This window comes from Pristis pectinata, chromosome 6, assembly GCF_009764475.1.
Source record: "Pristis pectinata isolate sPriPec2 chromosome 6, sPriPec2.1.pri, whole genome shotgun sequence".
NCBI classification, from domain to species: domain Eukaryota; kingdom Metazoa; phylum Chordata; class Chondrichthyes; order Rhinopristiformes; family Pristidae; genus Pristis; species Pristis pectinata.
This window is the reverse complement of record NC_067410.1, coordinates 63,126,898-63,145,460: the sequence shown is the minus strand read 5'-3', so window position 1 is coordinate 63,145,460 and position 18,563 is coordinate 63,126,898. Positions and strand designations below refer to the sequence as shown.

Sequence of the window (18,563 nt, the reverse complement as noted above, 5' to 3'; positions counted from 1 at the left end):
GTAGTATAGCGGTTAGTGCGACGCTATTACAGCGCCAGCGATCGGGGTTCGATTCCCGTCGCTGTCTGTAAGGAGTTTGTATGTTCTCCCGTGTCTGCGTGGGCTTCCTCCAGGTGCTCCGGTTTCCTCCTACATTGCAAAGGCATACGGGTAGGTCAATTTGGGTTTAAAATGGGCGGCGTGGACTCGTTGGGCCGGAAGGGCCTGTTACCACGCTGTAAACAAAATTTAAAAAATTTAAAAAATCCTCTATCTCATTCAAATACATCTAACATGGAGTGCAGCATACAGTCATAGAGTCATACAGTACAAAATCAGGCCCTTCAGTCCATTACTTTCATACTTGTCCATACTAATCCCATTGATGAGCACTAGGTCCTTCACGTTCTATGTTTGGGCAATTCAAGTACTCATCTAGGTACTTCTTAAATGTTGTGAGAGTCTCTGCCTCCACCACCATGTCAGGCATTCTTGATTCCAACCACTGTCTGAGTGAAAAAAAATTCTTCTATATGTTCCCTTTAAACCTCTTACTCGTTATCTTAAACCTATTCCCTCTAGTTGTAAACATGTCTGCTACTGGGGAAAGTTTACTACTGTCTATCCTCTTTATGCCTCTCATAATCTTGTATACATCAATCAGGCCTCCCTCAGCTTTCTGTGCTCCATAGAAAACAAATGCAGCCAATACAGTCTCTCCATGTAACTGAGATATTCCATCCCAGGTAACATCCTGATGAATTTTCTCTGCACACTCTTTAGAGCAATCATGTCCTTTCTATACTGAGGCCACCAAAACTGCATACAGTATTTGTGATGTGGCCTCACCAATGTTTTAGAACATAGAACAGCACAGGAACAGGCTCTTCGGCCCATGACATTGTGCCAAACTAGTTAAGCAAGTGATGCCGAAATAAACATCCCTTGTGCCTGCACAAGGACAATATCCCTCCATCCTTAGATGCCTGCATTATATCTGCCTCCACCACCAGCCCTGGAAGCACATTCCAGGCACCTATCATTCTTTGTGTAAAAAAAAAGTCCCCGGCACATTTCCTTTGAACTTTCCGCCTCTCACCTTAAATGCATGCCCTCTAGTATTAGACATTTCGACCTTGGGAAAAAGATACCGGCTGTCTACTTGATTGATGTCTGTCATAATTTTATAAACTTTTATCAGGTCTCTCCTGAGCCTTCACCGCTCCAGAGAAAACATCTGTAGTTTGTCCAACCTTTCCTTATAGCACCTACCTTCTAATCCAGGCAGTATCCTGGTAAACCTCTTCTGCACCCTCTGCAGAGCCTCCTTATCCTTCCTATATTGGGGCAACCAAAAATGAATGCAATCCTCCAGATACGGCTGAACCAGAGTTTTATAAAGCTGCAACATTACTTCCTGACTTTTGAACTCAATGTCTCGACTAATAAAGGCAAGTATACAGTACGCCTTCTTGTGCAGTCATTTTCAGGGAGCTATGGACTTGGACCCCATGATCCCTCTGTACATCAACAATGTTAAGGTCCCTGCCATTAAATGTGTAGTTTCCCTTTAGATTTGATCTCCCAAAGTGCAACACCTAACACTTGCCTGGATTAAACTCCATCTGCCACTTCTCTGCAAATACCGTCCTTTCACATTCTGGGTCAAGGCAGTACAGCAGAAAATGCACGATTCTTTCATATGTATATTTAACCCATGCTGTATCTAGCCTAGTAATATTTCCTGGGATAGTACAGAGAGATTTTTACTCTATGCCCAGTCCATTTAGTAATTTAGTTGTGATGTTTCTCTCAATGATTGTGCTTTCATGAAATGACATGGCCATTTAACATTTGTTGATAGTGAGTTCTTAATCCCTTGTGTAACATCAGAAACAAAAATCAGCTGTTAACCAAGGGCTGCATTCTTATCACTGAAATAAGTTGATGTGAGAACCAAGCAGAGGAGATGAGGAGCAAGATGAAAATAATAAAAGATAAAGAAAAGCTGATAGCACCCAAGCTGTTGAAGACACGGGGCAGAACTGGGTGGCGGCCTCATCTAATAGAGAATCTAAAGCAACAAGTGCTGTTTACTTTGTAGAAATTACTTTGTGTATACAGCTTGTATACAGGCTTTACATTGTCAGGTAAGTGCTGATGACAGAAGCACTTAAAAATTATGAAATATCACATTAGTCTGATGAACTAAATTCATACATGTCATTTTACAGTGATCTGCAGTTGATTGCAAAAGCTTATATGGTGCCCAATTTGGATTGAAAATATTCTGCAGCAAACTAACCCATTCATCTATAGCTCAGTTTTAGGGGTCTGAGATTTATAATTTAACCATATCTTCTTCATTAGATTCGAATCTTTAACTAACTCCCATATGTATTTGTAATTTTAAGTATAAAATGTAGCTTTATATAGCTCCATTCACATCCCTTTCAGAATGTTCCAAGGCACTTCTCCGCCAAAGATGTATACTTTGAGATGAAGTCAGAAGGACACACAGCAGCCAATTTGCTCAGAGCTATTTTTAATAAAGAAATGTGATAATCAACATCACTAAATACTTAAGGTCTAAATATTGATCAGAGCTGCAGGAGATAACTCCATTGCCCTGCTTTGCAGTAATTCCATGGGATATTTTACATCCACATCAGAGAGCTTAGTTTAACACCTTATCCGAAAGACACCACTTAGAGCATTAAGCACTAACAGTTGTTCGACAGAGGCAACCTCAATTTTTGTGCTTATGTCTGTGGAGTGAGATCCACCCACAATCTTTCCATTCAGAGGTTGAAGTGCTCCAATTTAGCATAGTTAACAATGTAACCCATTCAACGTAGAGGGGACTCTGCCAACTCTGGTGGGAATTGAGTAGGTAAGTCCCCCTTCTATTTTAACTGACAGCACCCCTCATCACCATTCATAGCCTTATTTTTCCCGAGATGAGAGATTTAAAATGTCATCACCACCACCCACAGGTTTCTGTTGCGTATTTATTCTGCATTATAAGATTACATCCTATAAGCTCCTCCCTGGAGATCCCTATTCTGTTGAGAAAACATAGAGTGTGAGACCCTTGTATTAGGTTTCAGTTTGTTACTCACTGCTGCGTATTTGTCATTCTATAATATTCACATAAACCCACAATTATGTTCTTGATGATTAATCATCTTTTGGTATACATTATTCTGTACACAAACCATAAAACCCAGTGGCTTGTCCACCGTACCTGCCACTTCACATGTCATCATTGAGAACCACATCAGAGCCCAGTTTGTAACCAAGGGCCCAATCTTCACATTACCAGCCTGAACTGGTGATCTTTAAGCTCCACCTGCCCCCTAATTGCAATAGCTCTCTGCATATGGGAAATGGATAGAGGACAATGGTGCAGCCAGGAGAGCTGCTCTCTCACAGCTCCAGTGACCCATATTTGATCCTGAGCTCCAGTGCTGTCTGTGTGGATCTTGCATGTTCTCTTGTGACTACTTGGGTTTCCTCTCGGTGCTCTGGATTCCTCCCAAATCCCAAAGCTTGGTAGATTAATAGGCTGCTGTAAATTTCCCCGAGTGTGTGGATGAGTGGTAGAATCAGGGGACAGTTGATGAGAATGCGGAGAGAATAAAAAGCGATTAGTGCAGGTTTAGTGCAAATGGATGCTTGATGGTCAGTGCAGACTCATTGGGTCAGAGGCCCTGTTTCCATGATGTATGACCCATTGACTCTATTCAGAATGCCTTACAGTTCCAGTGACTTGCATCAATCCTGACCTCCTGGGATACGTGTGTGGAGTTTGCAAGTTCTTTCTATGACTGCATAGGTTTCCTCCGGGTGCTCTTGTTTTCTCCCACATCCAAAGGCTTGAGGGTTTATAGGTTAATTGGCCACTATGAATTATCAAGTGTAGGTGAGTGGTAGAATCTGGGGGGAGCTGATGGGAATGTGGGAAGAATAAAATGGGGTTAATGTAAATAAGTGCTTGAATTTCAGTACAAACTCATTGGGCTGAAGACCCTGTTTCTGTAGTCTATGACTCTATGACACTTGTATTGTGGTCTTTTGGAACAATAAATCAGCACTGTTTTTATAGAGGGCTGCTTGCATTTAAAGGATTTTGGTTGCGAAGACAATAGAGATCAGAAGCAATGTTAAGAAGAATGCAACTTTCCATGTTGTATCCGAAGTCATGGTGCAGAAAATGCAGTTGGGGACCCTCTTTCACCTCAGAGCGGATGACTACCCTTATGTTAAAACTACTCAGACTGATATTAGGAAAAAAAGAATGAATTTTCCAAAGGCCAGAAGAATGAAAACAAATAAGGAAACAAGCTTTTGGTATTAGCAGCTCCATAGTAAATGTCCTTGCAATCAAATTCATTGCTTTTATTACTGGGCCCAGCTGAGATGACCCAGATTGTTGCTATGAGTTGCATAGATGCATGAACATTAACTTTTAGAAAAATTGCTCAGTATTGTACCTTTCTATTGAATGATCCTCCTGCTGAAGAGATCACACTAGTGACCTGCTGCATTGCCAGGTAGTGGTCTGCTGAGCTATTATTTGCACCTTCAGCTGTCTCAGCAACAGTTTTGGAGGGCATCTCCACTTGGTCCCCTCTGCTCCATCTGGAAATAAAAGACAACCTATAAGAACCACGTTTGTCACTCCCACCAGACATTATGTTGTGATTGAGCCAGAACTTTCTCCATCTCATCATTGATGAGGTTAAAGGCATCCTGCTTGGTTGTCCCCAGTATCACTCAGATTCTATATTGTTACTTAAACTGAGGTCCAATGCATAATCTTAGTGTCTATTTGCACCTCAGTAATATCACCTGTGCCCATTCCTATTTATCGTCACGACCACATACTCTTGGTCATTTGTTGCCTCTTAGAGGCCTTTCACCTCCTCTTAGTACTACACTCACCAAAATCTACTGACTCATTTTAACTGAAGCTAAATCTGCTCACTGATGTTTACCTAGTTTATCACTAACTTCCACTGAGTTCAAATCCTCTGAAGCACTAACTCAACCACTGTTCAATCTTATTTACAAATCCTTCGATGCTGTCACTTAAACCTACATCTAATACCCAGCTCTCACCTTATCTACCTTTCCAGCACTGGTTTACTTTCCACTGATTCCTTTTGTCTGCCCCACTGTCAACCATCATCTCTCTATCACTGGAGAACTTCCTCTCTAAAACCCCTCCACTAAGCACTCTCCACTCTCTCTCTGAGCAATTAAATTATACTCTGATCCAACTTCTAAACAGTCCTTAGTCACCTCTCCTAATTATTCTCCTACTTTGAAGTAATTTGGGATTTTTTTTACTATATTAAAAAGTTAGTTTTAAGAACTCTCGTTTTTGTTCTTGTACCTACTTCTCCAAAATCTTGAAATAAGGGTGGATGTGGCTAAGAATAGGGTCTTAATCAGCTGAGCTACCCCTCATTATCTATGCTGTTGCTTATCTGACGCTGCCCAATAACTGTGGCTCAGTTGGTAGATTGCTCACTTCAGAGGATTGTGCATCAGAGATATGAACACATACTCCAGTGCAGTATTGAAGGGCTTCTGCACCGACAATGTGTGGTGTTTGAGATGAGGTGTTTGAGCTTTTGTTTCAGGTGATGTAAAAACATAATGGGATTTTTCAAAAAATGCTAGGGCATTATCCTATTGTTCTTACTTCCCTCAACAGAAATCTAAAATGGACAATCTGGCAATTTATTTAATTACTGCATATAGGAGCTTGCTTGTGGTATTTGACTGCCATTTTACCAGCACTTCAAAGGTACTTCATTGATGTGAAGGACATCCCAAGTACATGATATTCAAAGTTTATAAAAATAGCAGAAAATCAGAGCCCAATAAGTTTGCCTCCTCCAAGAGTGAGTGGGTTTATGGAGTGGTGGAGAGATGGAAGTAGGACAACAACCAATGGTGTGTTATGGATAAAAATTAGAAGAAATAAGGAGGCACAATCTTCTTGGGCCCTGTGAAGCAAAACAAATAGCAAGACCCGAGCATAACATTTTGTATATTTTATTACATTATAAAGATTGTACTTGTACCCCACCTCGCTTTCAGCCTCTCAGCTTCACAACCTAAACATGATAGATCCCTTGAAAAGAGTATTAGCAAACTTGTACCTCCACCCTCCCAGCCCACACACACCCTATGAGGCGTGTGCCTGCTGATTTGCCTGCTGATTTTCTGAGATTCCGCAAGTTTATTTGTGAACATAATGGAAAAGAACAGGGCAAACGTTTAAAATATTTAATTAGAAAAGGACATTGCTATTGGGAAGGGGACAAACTGGAAATCTCAAAGTATGACAGGATGTCTGTGATGTATAGGAGACTGTCTCAATGAGACAGATGCTCATACAAAATAGGACCACTCCTACTTGTAGTACAATGAAATCAATGATTAAAGTAAACTTCCTCTGACACAGAAAAGCAATGGATTTGGTGCACAGCCAGAATATATGACTAGAAGTAATTCTAAGCAGATTGGAAAATTCAACTAGCAATGTGGATACAGACTGCATAATTGATTGAATCTCTAGAATGCAGTGTTAATATTAACTTGACAGACAATATAACACAAAATTAGAACTGACCACAATCTTTAGGTCCTGAGGTTACAAACTCTCAGACTTTGTCTACCATTCTATAAACAAGGATCATCCATACTTCACCTCTGTTTGTCTACCTTTGTTTGATATCCCTTACTACACAAAATCTATTAATCTTGATGTTGAAAATTTCAATTCACTCACCATCCATAGATTTTGAAAGACAGACATTCCAGATTGCTAGCTACATAACAAATACAATGAATGGAGCCTGGTCTTATAACTTCACCCTTTAAGTACCGGTTTCATGCAGGCGAGTCTGTGCAGAACCTTCAACAACCAGAACCACTGGTTGTGGCTTAATTGGGAGCACTCTCATTTCTAATCAATTGAAAGTTTGACTCCCATTCAAAGAGAGTAAAATCTAGGCTAAAACATCAACGTGGTATGGAGGGAGTCCAAAGCTAATGGATGGGTGAGGCATTAAACCAAAACCTGCCTTCCCTCAGATGTTGTAGATCCCTTCACATTATTTCAAAGAGCTATCCCCACTGTCCTGTCCAAGAGTTACCTACCATTCAGCCTGACCTGATCATTGAGACATTTTCACATGGTGATATTGGGCTGGGGGTGGGGAGGTGTGTGGGGGATGGAGAGTGGATTGCTTTGTGCTAATTGGTAACAAAGGTGACCATATTTCAAAATGTATTCATTGACTGTAAAATATTTTGAGACTCCTGAGGCCATAAAAGTGAAGTTTTTTTGTTCCTTAATACTTCCTTCTTGAGGTGCTAGAAACTGAACTTAATCTTCCAGCTGGGATCTGACCAAAGCTGAAGTGGAACTTCTTCATTTTTGTATTCCAGGCCACTTAAGATAAATCACATGGGCAAAATAAAGCACACAGAGCATTAAAATCCCCAGAAGTGTTTCCCATTCATTTAATGCATTGTAACATTTATCAGCAATAAACATGTGGTGTCATGGCAACACTATAACAAATGAAGTGAAACCAAAACCCATGGAAATTAACTGCCGGAGTTCATTAGACATTGTGTTTTCAGTTATGAGACTCAAATGTGCGCTAGACTATGAAGTTTTTTTGCATATTTTTTAAAATATATCTGCACTGCATCTGGGAACTTGCATACAATTTCTATCCAACAGTGAGTAAAGTTGCCCGGATTTCTATTGTCAACAAAAAGTAGTAAGATCAACACATCTGAGTTACTGCACCAACAGTCTATTCTCCAGCATCAGTGATGATAGGTGTTGCTTGGTATCAGGTTGCCCTTACTCAAAATTAACCTTCCCATCGTTGCTCAGTTTGGATTTTGCCAGGACTCCTTGGTTTTAAGTTGCATTACCATCTTGATTCGAATATGGACTAAGTAGTTGAATCCCAGAGGCAAGGGAAAAGTGACTGTTCTTGACATTAAAGCAATATTTTACCGAGTGTGACATAGTCATTGTAAAATTGATGTCAATGAAGATCCTTAAGAAACCTATACAGGAGGAATCATAACTTACACTAACAAGATGGTTATGATTCATAGAGGCATAGGGTTATAAAACATGGAAACAGGCTGTTTGGCCCTCTGAGTCCACACTAACCCGCAAGCATCTAGTTACAGTAATCCTGCACTGATCCCAATTTTGTATTCACCCACATTCCCATCAACTCCTCCTATATTCTATCACTTGCCCATGCACTAGGGGCAACTTACAGTGTCCAATTAACCTACCAAACCACACATCTTTGGGATGTGGGAGGAAACTTACACAGCCACAGGGAGAACGTGCAAACTCCACACAGACAGCACTGCAGATCAGGATCAAACCTAGGTTGCTGGAGCCGTGAAGCAGCAGCTCTGCTAGCTGTGCCTCTGTGCTGCTCTTGGGGGTCAATCATCTCAGCCTCAGAATGTAACTGCGGGACCTCCTCAGGACAGTGTCCTAGGCCCAAACAGATTCAGTTCCTTCATGAACAACCATGATAAGGTCTGAAGTGGGGATGTTCACTGACATTTCCATTTGGAACCTCAGAAAATGGAGCAGGCCACACCATAACACAACAAAATCTGGGAATCATTCAGATTGACAAGTGATATTCACACCACACATGTCATACATTGGCTATATAAAGAAGTCTAACCTCTACCATAGAAATTCAGCAGTATTATTGTCACGTAGTCTTCAACCATCAACATCTCAGGAGTGCCCATTCACCACAAAGTGAATTAGAACAACCTGTGCCTGTAGCTCCAGAAGCAGATTAGAAGCTGGTATCCTGAGGCAAGTAACTCACCTCCTGATTCTCCAAAACCTTTCCACCATCAGCCTGTATTGAGTTCTGATACAGGGTTTCAACCCTAAAAGTGGATAATTCCTTTCCCCTGATTGATTGCTGCTCGACCTGCTGAGTTCTTCCAGAAGATTATTTGTTGCTCCAGGTTCTAGCATCTGTAGTCTCTTGTGTGACCATCCAGTATAAGACAGTTCACTTGATCGTTATCCCAACCGCCACCTTACACATTAACTCCATCTGCCACTGGCTTACTGTGGCTGCAGTGTTCACCATGCACAAGATGTAAAGCAGCAATTTTTTCAACAGCATCTTTCAAACTGTGGAAGATGGCATATGAAAACACCACCATCTTTTAGTCATACATCATCTGTACATGAGGAGCAGTAGGTTTGGTCAATCATTCAGCAAGGCTGATGTTGTATCTCGGCTCCACTTTCTGCACCAACCCCATATCCCTTGATTCCCTTAATGCCCAAAAATCAATCAATCTCTGCCTTGTATATACTCAGTGACTGAGACTCCACAGCCCTCTTAGGTAGAGAAACTTCCAAAGGTATACTACTCTCTGGGTGAAAAGGTTTCTTCTCCACTCTGTCCTGAAAGCCAACCTCTTATTTTGAGACCATGACTCCTGGATTTAGACATCCAGCCAAGGAAAACATCAATTCAGCATCTACTCTGTCAAGCCCCTTTTGTACATTTCAGTGAGATCGCCTCTTATTCTTCTAAACTCTGGAGAGTATAGTACGGTCTGCTTTACCTCTCCTCATATCATTAAACAGCCATCTCAAGAATCATCCAGGTGAATACTGCTGTACTCATCATAAATAATTTGAGATAGGGAGACCATTATTCCAAGTGTGGTCTCATGAGTATCTATATAATAGAAGGAAGACATTAATTACTCTTGTATTCAAATCCTCTTGCAATTAAAGCCAAGATACTATTTCCCTCAGTAATTATTAGTACTATATTTTCTTTCCTTTATCGCTAATGAGGCAAAATCCAGGATCCTTCTTTCCCAATGAACTAAAATGATTCATGAAAGTGGCTTACATGCTCAGGAGCAAATGGGGAGAGGCAATAAATGCTATCCTTGCTAACTGTATTTGTATCCCAAGTGTGAATATGATAAAACTGATAGGGCAGGCTGGAAGGAGCTTTACTCAATGTCCAGCTGCTATTGTACATGCCCAGCATGTGTTTGATGGGAGCCCAGTGTTTTACCCTATCTTTTCCCATGCTGAGAATGTTTGCTGGAACAGTATAGAGAAAGCTTAAATGAACTTCTGACCCATGCTTTACCTTCTGAAGTGTGCTGAAAGGACGCAAGGAGATAATGAATTCAACGACCCGAATGGTATAGGTTGTTGGTAGGTTTGCATCATGTTATTCTAATGACTAGACCTTGTTTGGGATATTGATAGTTTTTGTGCTTCCGTCCAAGGTCCCAGCCTTGCTTTGAAGCCATCTTTAACAAGAATACTCAGCACCATTCAGCATGACAACTGTATTTTTTTGTGAAATACAGTCAATAGGCTGAATGATGCTGAGTAATCTTGATATTATTAATCATTGGCTGCAGTAGATTCATATCTTGCAGCAAAACATCTTTGCATTTGTGCCAGAGTTTTGTGATGTCAGACAGTAACATTGCATCACACAGTATATGGACTGTCCAGGTACCAAGGGACTGAATCTCAGCAGTGGAATTTTCTTTACAAGAGATGAAAGAAACTCATACATTCCATGAGAGAATATTGGTCATCCTCTCCTTGATCAGCAGACACTTGCTGGGGGAAAGTTTTGCTTTGAACTGAAACTAACTACCACATGGTTTCATGATTCAGATCATTACTGAAACTTTTTTTTGTTGAGATCTTTTAGTCCTTGCTTATACTTCAATAACTAATACCCACCCGACAAAGAATACCACCTCCTTATTGTATCAGATTTAGAACCATTAATCACATTCGAATTCAATTCGCACAAAAGAGGCACAGCCAGGATGATTTTGTCACATTGTCTGGGCTAACTAAACTCAATGCAAAAACAAAAGCAGGTTAATGACATGGAGAAAAAAATGAGAAAGTGCAGCTTTTCCTGTTCCGCATGTGTGTTGGTCTCTGATAAGAAGCAAGTCATGAACAGGAAATCCGTTAAAGGCCAACATTCAACTAGCTCTGAAGTCTTAAAACGCAGCTACATTCAGTGGAATAAATCAGACAGTAGTTGTACGCAAAATGGCAGACATAGTAGAAAACAGTACAGACCAGACCCACAGCCACCAAGCTGCAAAACAAGCCCAGGATGTTGAACAACTGACGGGGACCGTGTCCGATGGGAAGGTGACATTTGACGACAGCGGGCTCTCTGCTGTCCTACACAGTGGCTTGGAGAATCTGAGGCTGGAGAGGTCCCTGACAGATGTTGTGCTGTGTGTGGACAGCAGGGAGTTCTCCTGTCACAGGGTGGTCTTGGCTGCAGCGAGCAGTTACTTCAGGTAGGCAAAAGATAAACAAACCTTTCTTTGTTCTGGTGGCTGGCATGTTTGATAGTTCCTTTGCTTCGCCATTGCAACCAAGCCTTCAGCTGCAGAGGATTCTCACTCTGGAATTTACTCCATAAAACCCTTTGCCATGCTCTCCTCCTTTAAGAAGCTCATTTGAACCTCCAGTTTTGATCAAACTTTTGCTTACCTGACCTAGTATTGCATTAAGTAAATCGTTGTTAAATTTGTGCTTGTGAAATACCTTAGGATGTTTTTACTGTGTCAGAAGTGTTACATAAATGCAAGTCTTTGTTCATTTGAGTTAACATGTTCCATGGGAAATTTTTATTGGGGGTTAGATTTTGTAGGTTTAAAAAAGAGGCAAATAAGTATTCAATAACAATCTTCCAATGCCTCCCTGTTCATCTTGTTGATGGTTAAATTACCAATCTTGTTATATAAGGCTTGTGTCAGCTGATTGATCCTGCCACCTCACTGTGGTTTCCTCTTACGTGCAATGACTGTGGATCTGCAACTGTTAAGACAGCAGATGGGGGAAATACAAGAAGAGAGGTGTATGAGGAAATGGTGTAAAGATCTTGTCGCTATTGCAAGTACCCCAGGAAAAAAATAAGAATGTGAACAAAATTGCTGTTCCCCTTTTCTTTGAGTCCTAACATATGTTAGTTTTCAACTAACCCAAGAAAAGTCTCCCATGAAGTAGGTTAACTCAAATGAACAACAACTTGTATTAATCTAACACCCCAATAATATGGTAAGAACATCCCAAGCTACGTGATGAGAACAAATTTAACAATGAGCCACAAAATTCCATAACAGCTCAAGTAAATAAAAATCCAGTTAAATATTCTAAATGATAAGAAAGTGAAATCTTAGAAAATCTTCCCAGTGAAAATATATGGCATGGGAGGAAGCCATTTGGCCCATCGTGCCTGGACTAGGGAAAAGGAGCTGTACAACCTCGTCTCACCTTCCAGCCTAAGTATGAATCAGCATACACCTTATCATCAGATTCAACATTTTAAAGGATAAAAACTACACAACATCTTTCATATTATCAAAACTTTCATATGTACATGCAAACCAACAGATTGTTTTCAGTGTAGTCATGATAGTTAGGTAAGAAATCACAGTAGGTAATTTGCATACAGCAAGTTCACAGAAACAGCTGGCGGATCATGACCACTTTCAGGCGGATAATTTTTAGGCTGGGTGACATATGTATTACCTCATTTCCAGGAGTGTAGTACAAAAGACAGCTGACTTAGTTTCACCAGTTATAGACTATCCTGCCAAGTTAAAATGGCTTTCCTGGTACTGGTTAAAGGATGAATATTGCCCGTCCAGGAGAACACCTTTGAACTATTAAAGTAAATGAAGATAAATATTTCACCTGAAAATTATCACATCTGACCATGTAGCACTTCCTCCCAGTATAGTGTAGAAGTATATTTTGTGGCGACTTTCTGTCCTGTGAAATAATAGCTTGTGCCTTGGTGATCAACTTTGTACTGAACATTGTTCGGTGTAGTTCAGAAACCTCACTAGACTGACAGTCTCTGCTTCATTAACTGCAGGTGAAGGTGGACTGAGAAGGTGCAAAATCTGTTGGCCTGTTCTCTAGGTGTCCTCTTCCTAGCCAGCTGAATCTCCTGTCTCTACTAGCCCTCTTCAACAGAAAACCTCCAGAGGTCCCAACTGATAACAGAAATCCTGTACTTGTTTGTTTTGGTATCTTTGTATCTCACTTAAGGTTTTTTTTGAAGAGATGCTGATAGCCAATCCAAGCTCTATACAGGCATGAGTTGGCCTGTCTATTAACGGCTGGAGGTGGTCATTAGTATGGCATGGACTAACTCCCTGATGAGGATTTGGCACACCCCTGCCTTGATCCTCAGGTGCAGAGGGCTCAACAGTTTTCCAACAGCTCTGGATGAGCTGAAGGCATATATCAGCAACAGTGAGAAAAATATACCAATATGTGTTGGCTCCAAAACACAAGTCCATTTGATCTTGTTGTGCAGCTTGGAGGTTTCTGATGTTGCATCGTTATAGATGATCTTACTCCTCTTGTTGTCTTCAAAGGAGTAGAACACACTTAGCAGATTCAGTGGGTAGCTAGGTTTCTTCAGCGATTCAAATAAAACATCCATGTTCACATAATCAAATGTCCTGGTGAGATCAATAAAAGCAATTTATAATGCTCTTCCTTGTCCATCTAAACTGCCAAACTAAGATCATATCACTTGTGGATCTCACAGTTCTAAACCTGGTCTGGGATTCATTCATTGAATCACGACGCGGCCAGAGCAATACAGGCAAATAATTCTCCCCCCTCCCCCCCACCCCTTCCCCGATACCCATCAGAGAATTGCTACAATTGCTATGGCCCCTCTTGTTCTTATACAAGGTTACAAGCATTCCATCTATCAATCCCCTCACTCTAGCAGAGATGAGCAAGCTGCAGGGCTGGGTACTTGCGATTGATGCCTCCAGGTAGTTTGGCATTCTCAGCCAGAGTTTTGTCATGGCAAGCAGGTTGATAGCTTTACAAGGCTGCTCTGTTGCAGCTTCACTATCTGTGGTGTTCAGAGCCTCCTCAGTGACATTTATCCCAGAATACAACTTGAAGTGGTATATCATCCCTCTCCCCAGCTGTTTATTGTGATCTTTGTGCTGAAGTTTAAGGTTAGACTATGTGCCAAGATGGAACTGAGGTTTAAACCATTATCCTTTGACTGAGAAATAAGTGGTACTGCTGAACCAGCCTGATATCTACACGCAGCTCCCCGCAGGTCACTGTAACAGTGGGGATGGTGATTCACTATGGACTACCAAGGAGAGTGACTCTCTGTATATCACCATGGGGAGTTTGACCTCTCCCTAGGTCATTTTGTAGGGAGTGACTCCCTGTGGCTTGCTGTGTCGAGAATGATAGTGCTTGGACCCACTATGGGTAGAGTGATTCACTTCTGGGTACCTGAGAGAAGATCCCAAACTGTCCTAAAGCACTGTTCTGCCAATGTAAGTAGTATTGTCATGTAGGAATCATTGTTGCAAGATCCCACAAACAGAATTTTGATAGCGGTCTGACAGTTTGTTTCAGTGAATCTGGTTGGGGAATAAACATTGTCCAGTACTACAAGAAAAACTCCATTGCTCTTTAAGCAGTGTCTTGCTTTCTTTTATTTTGCCTGAAAGATGTAACATCACATCAGAAGGGGATCAACTCTAACAGTTCTGGCTAAGGGTCAGCCTCAGTCACGTGCATCAGCCTATGAAGTACAACCCAAAATGCTCAGACTCACAGGCAAGCATGTGAATGCCAAGTCACAGCTAACACTGGTAACTTTGTGTTTATAGCAGGGGTCAAATTGGAGAAGACTTGGAGTATTGTGGACAGTTGTGATCATCACAACTACAGGATGGATATGGCAGCAATAGAGAGACTGCAGTAGAGATTCACCAGGATGTTGCCTGAAAGCTGTGGTCATAAGGAGGGGTTGCATAGACTGGGTTTATTCTCATAGTAACGTAGGAGGTTCTGGGGTGACCTTATAGAGGTTTATAAAATTATGAGGGGTATAGAAAAGATAGAGAGTCAGAGTCTTTTTCCCACGGCAGGGTAGGAATAGAGGGTGCAGATTTAAGATAAGAGGGGAGAAATTTCAAGGAGCTCTGAGGGGTAAGTTTTTCAAACAGAGTTTGATGGTTATCTGGAAGAAGCTGCCAGAGGAGATGGTAGAGGCAGATACAATAACAGTATTTAAAAGGCATTCGGACAGGTACTTGGGTAAGAAAAGCATAGAGGGATATGTGCCTAATGCGAACAAATGGGATTAGGATCGATAGGCAGCACAGTCAGCATGGTTGAGATGGGCTGAAAGGGCCTATTTCTGTGCTGTACGATTCTGTGGTCCTCAGAAGAGGGCTTGGTGAAGGAGTAGGGCCTTGTTTAAGAAAACAGTTTGGTTACAGGTCACAGAGGAAGCAATGGTTAATGTTTAAGAAATGAAACCAGGAACTTCATTTCATAAACACAGAAGGAAAAGCAACCATGGCTAAGAAAAGAAGTTAAGAACAGTATTAGATCCAAAGGGGAGTTAGGTAAGAGAAACATGAGAGACTCCAGATACTGCAAATCTGGAGCAACAAACAAGATGCTGGAGGAACTCAGCAAGTCAGGCAGCATCTGTGGAGGGAAATGGACAGTCGATGTTTCAGGTTGAGATCCTTTCTCAGATGAAGAGCTCAACTTGAAATGTTTACTGTCCATTTCCTTCCACAGATGCTGCCTGACCCGGAGGGGTTATAAAAAGTTGCCTGAAAAATATCATGCCTGAGAATTGGGAGCAGTTTAGAATTCAGCAAACAAGAAAAGGCCAAGGGATTGATTAAAGGAGTAAAAATATGAGACTAAACCTGCAAGGAACACAAAAGCAGACCACAAAATCTTCTACAAGTACACAAAAAGAAAACAAAAGATTTGTGAAGACAAATGTAAGTTCCTTCCAGTAAGAAACAGTAGAATTTATAGAGGGAAACAAAGAATAGGTGGAGAATTAAATAAAGAATTTGGCTCTGTCTTCATGGGAGATGACGCAAGTAATGCTAAGCAACCAAGAGTTGATACAAAGGTGGGATTAAAAGAAATCAGACTTGGTAAAACAAAAATGCTTAAGATATTACTGGCACAAAAACTCTAGGCCTGATAATCTGCATCCCAGAATATTAAAAGAGGTAGCCATAGAAACAATGGATCATTGCTCGTCATCTTACAAAAATCTATAGAATTTGGAACAGTTCCTGCAGAAATGAGGGCGACAGACATAACCGCAATGTTTAAAAAAGGAGGAAGAGAGAAAACAGGGAACCACAGACTAGTTGGACTAACATAAATAACTAGGAAAACTGCTAGAGTCTACTGTGTGAAAAAAGAATTTCAACAGGGAAATTGTGCTCGACTAACCTGCAGTTTTTTGAGGGTGTAACTGGTAGAATAGATAAGGGAGAAACAGTGAATGCTGTGGATTTGGATTTTCCCACATAAGATGCTAGTATGCAAAATTAAAATAAATGAGACTGGAGAAAACTGTTCAACCTTCATTGTCTCCACTTCAGAACCAGACATCGAATTACAACAGAGTTATGGATGTGCACAGATGGAGGCCAAGCTCCATGTCAATGTCGACTCCTTCATTTAAGCATACAAGAGGATGGGCCTTACACTTAATATCTTGAAGGCAAAGGTCCTCTACCAATCCAGCCTTTCCACACAACACTGCCCCTCCACCCTTCCCAATGATCAAGATCCATGGTGAGACCCTAAAAAATAAAGATTGCTTTCCATTTCTCTGAACCCATTTCTCAATAAGAGCAGGCATTGATGATTCAAGTTAATCACTGTCTCTGGTGCATCAGCACAACCTTCTGTTTTTCATGGATCAATCGGTGCAAAGAGTAAGATATCAAACCCACCATCAAGTTCCTAATTTACTGAGTGGTAGTGATTCCTCACCCCTCTGCATGCCTTAGAGTCATGGACAACTTGCAGTTCGCACCTCTAGCAGTGGAGAAATACCACCAATACTACTTTTGCAAAATCCTCCAAATCTACTGGCAAACCAATGTCAGCATCCTCACCCAGGCCAATACACTCAGCACTGAGACCCTGATCACATTCTACCAGCTCCATTGATGGGCCACAGTGTCTGCAGGCCTGACACCAGATTTTAAAAAAAGCCCTCGACTCCAAGCTCAAGCATGGGAAGGGATCTTCAGAAGAATTGGGAAAATTCCTCAGGTATACCCTCAAAGTCTTTGTGAAAAATATGACATTCTCACCAACTCATGGGAGTCACTGGTCCATAACTGCTCCAGTCAAGCAGAAGCATTATGAGAAGGCACAGATCATCTTGAGTCTCATGGTGGGAACACGGGGAGGCAAACAGAAGAAGGAGTGCACAACATCCCAAACAGCACATCCACCCCATAGTGCAACACCTGCCCCACCTATGGCAGAGCCTGCTTAGAACTCATCCACCTCCTCAGTGCCCATTTGAAGCAAGTCATCCTGGACCTGACCGCCTGCCTGAGAAGACAGGTTTTTGGGTGAAATGCTGACTGCTGTCTCAGGAGGGTGTAAAAGAATTTATAGAATCATAGAAGGTTTACAACACAAGAAGGCCATTGAGGGCATTTCAACCCTCATTGAAATGCCAGTAAAGAACAGTTACTCAACCTAATCCCACCTTCCAATACTTGGTCCATTACCCCACAGTTTACAATTCTTTAAGCAAACTTCTAAGTATTCTTTAAATGTAATGAGCGTTTCTACTTCCATCACCTCTTCAGGTAGCCATCTATCTAGATCATTACCATATAAAAATTAAGATATTAGAAATCCGAAATTAAAAAAAAACAGAAATTGCTGGAAATACTCAGCTGATCAGGCAGCATCTGTAGAAAGAGAAACAGAGTTAATCCAGGGTTGCCATGGGGATAATTTCATTTGGTTGATAAATTAATGGGCCAATAGGGAAGATAATGAACAAAAGCTATGAAATATGATCAATTAGAAAGTGAGAACACAAACAAGGGAGCATAAGAAATTGCAAAACGCAGGGCTGTATGACATGCCCTGCAGCTCAGGCTCTGCTAATGAAGAGAGAATAATTTTTTTTACCAAGACGGTCCAGTTTTGGCTGTTGCACCAAGTAGCAATTCAGAAGGCAGACCATCCAGTTTCCTGTAAATTCAAACAAAAGCAGAAAATGTTGGAAACACTCAGCAGATCAGGCAGCATCAGTAAAAAGAGTGACAGAATTAATCTTTCAGGTTAACTATCCTGCATCACACCTCTTCAGATGAAGGGCCTTTGACCTGAAACATTAACTCTGTCACCTGTTGACTGTTTCCAGTATTTGCTTATTTTACTTCAGATTTCTAGAATCTGCAAGTTTTTGCTTTTCAACACCAGTAAATGTAGCTGTTCCATGGTCTTAGGCATGGAGCAACTGATTGACTGCATTACCAGATGCAATTCATGCGATTGGTTGCAGCTGGCCAGGAGTGGTGATGTTCAATAGCCACACTGATGGCAGAGTCACGCAGTAATCTGACACATGACGCAGGATGGGTCAGATCACCATCCAGTGGGA

At 41.3% G+C, this 18,563-nt stretch overlaps 1 protein-coding gene across 1 annotated transcript in view; it reads left to right on the top strand.

Annotated features, from left to right (window-relative positions):
- Window positions 1-11,071: 11,071 nt before the first annotated feature.
- klhl6 (kelch-like family member 6) overlaps window positions 11,072-18,563 on the top strand; it is a 39,591-nt gene continuing 32,099 nt past the window's right edge. Inside the window, exon 1 of the mRNA XM_052017991.1 lies at window positions 11,072-11,394. Coding sequence (XP_051873951.1) covers window positions 11,135-11,394 — 260 coding nt within the window. The 5' untranslated portion in view covers window positions 11,072-11,134. The remainder of the gene's footprint in view (window positions 11,395-18,563) is intronic.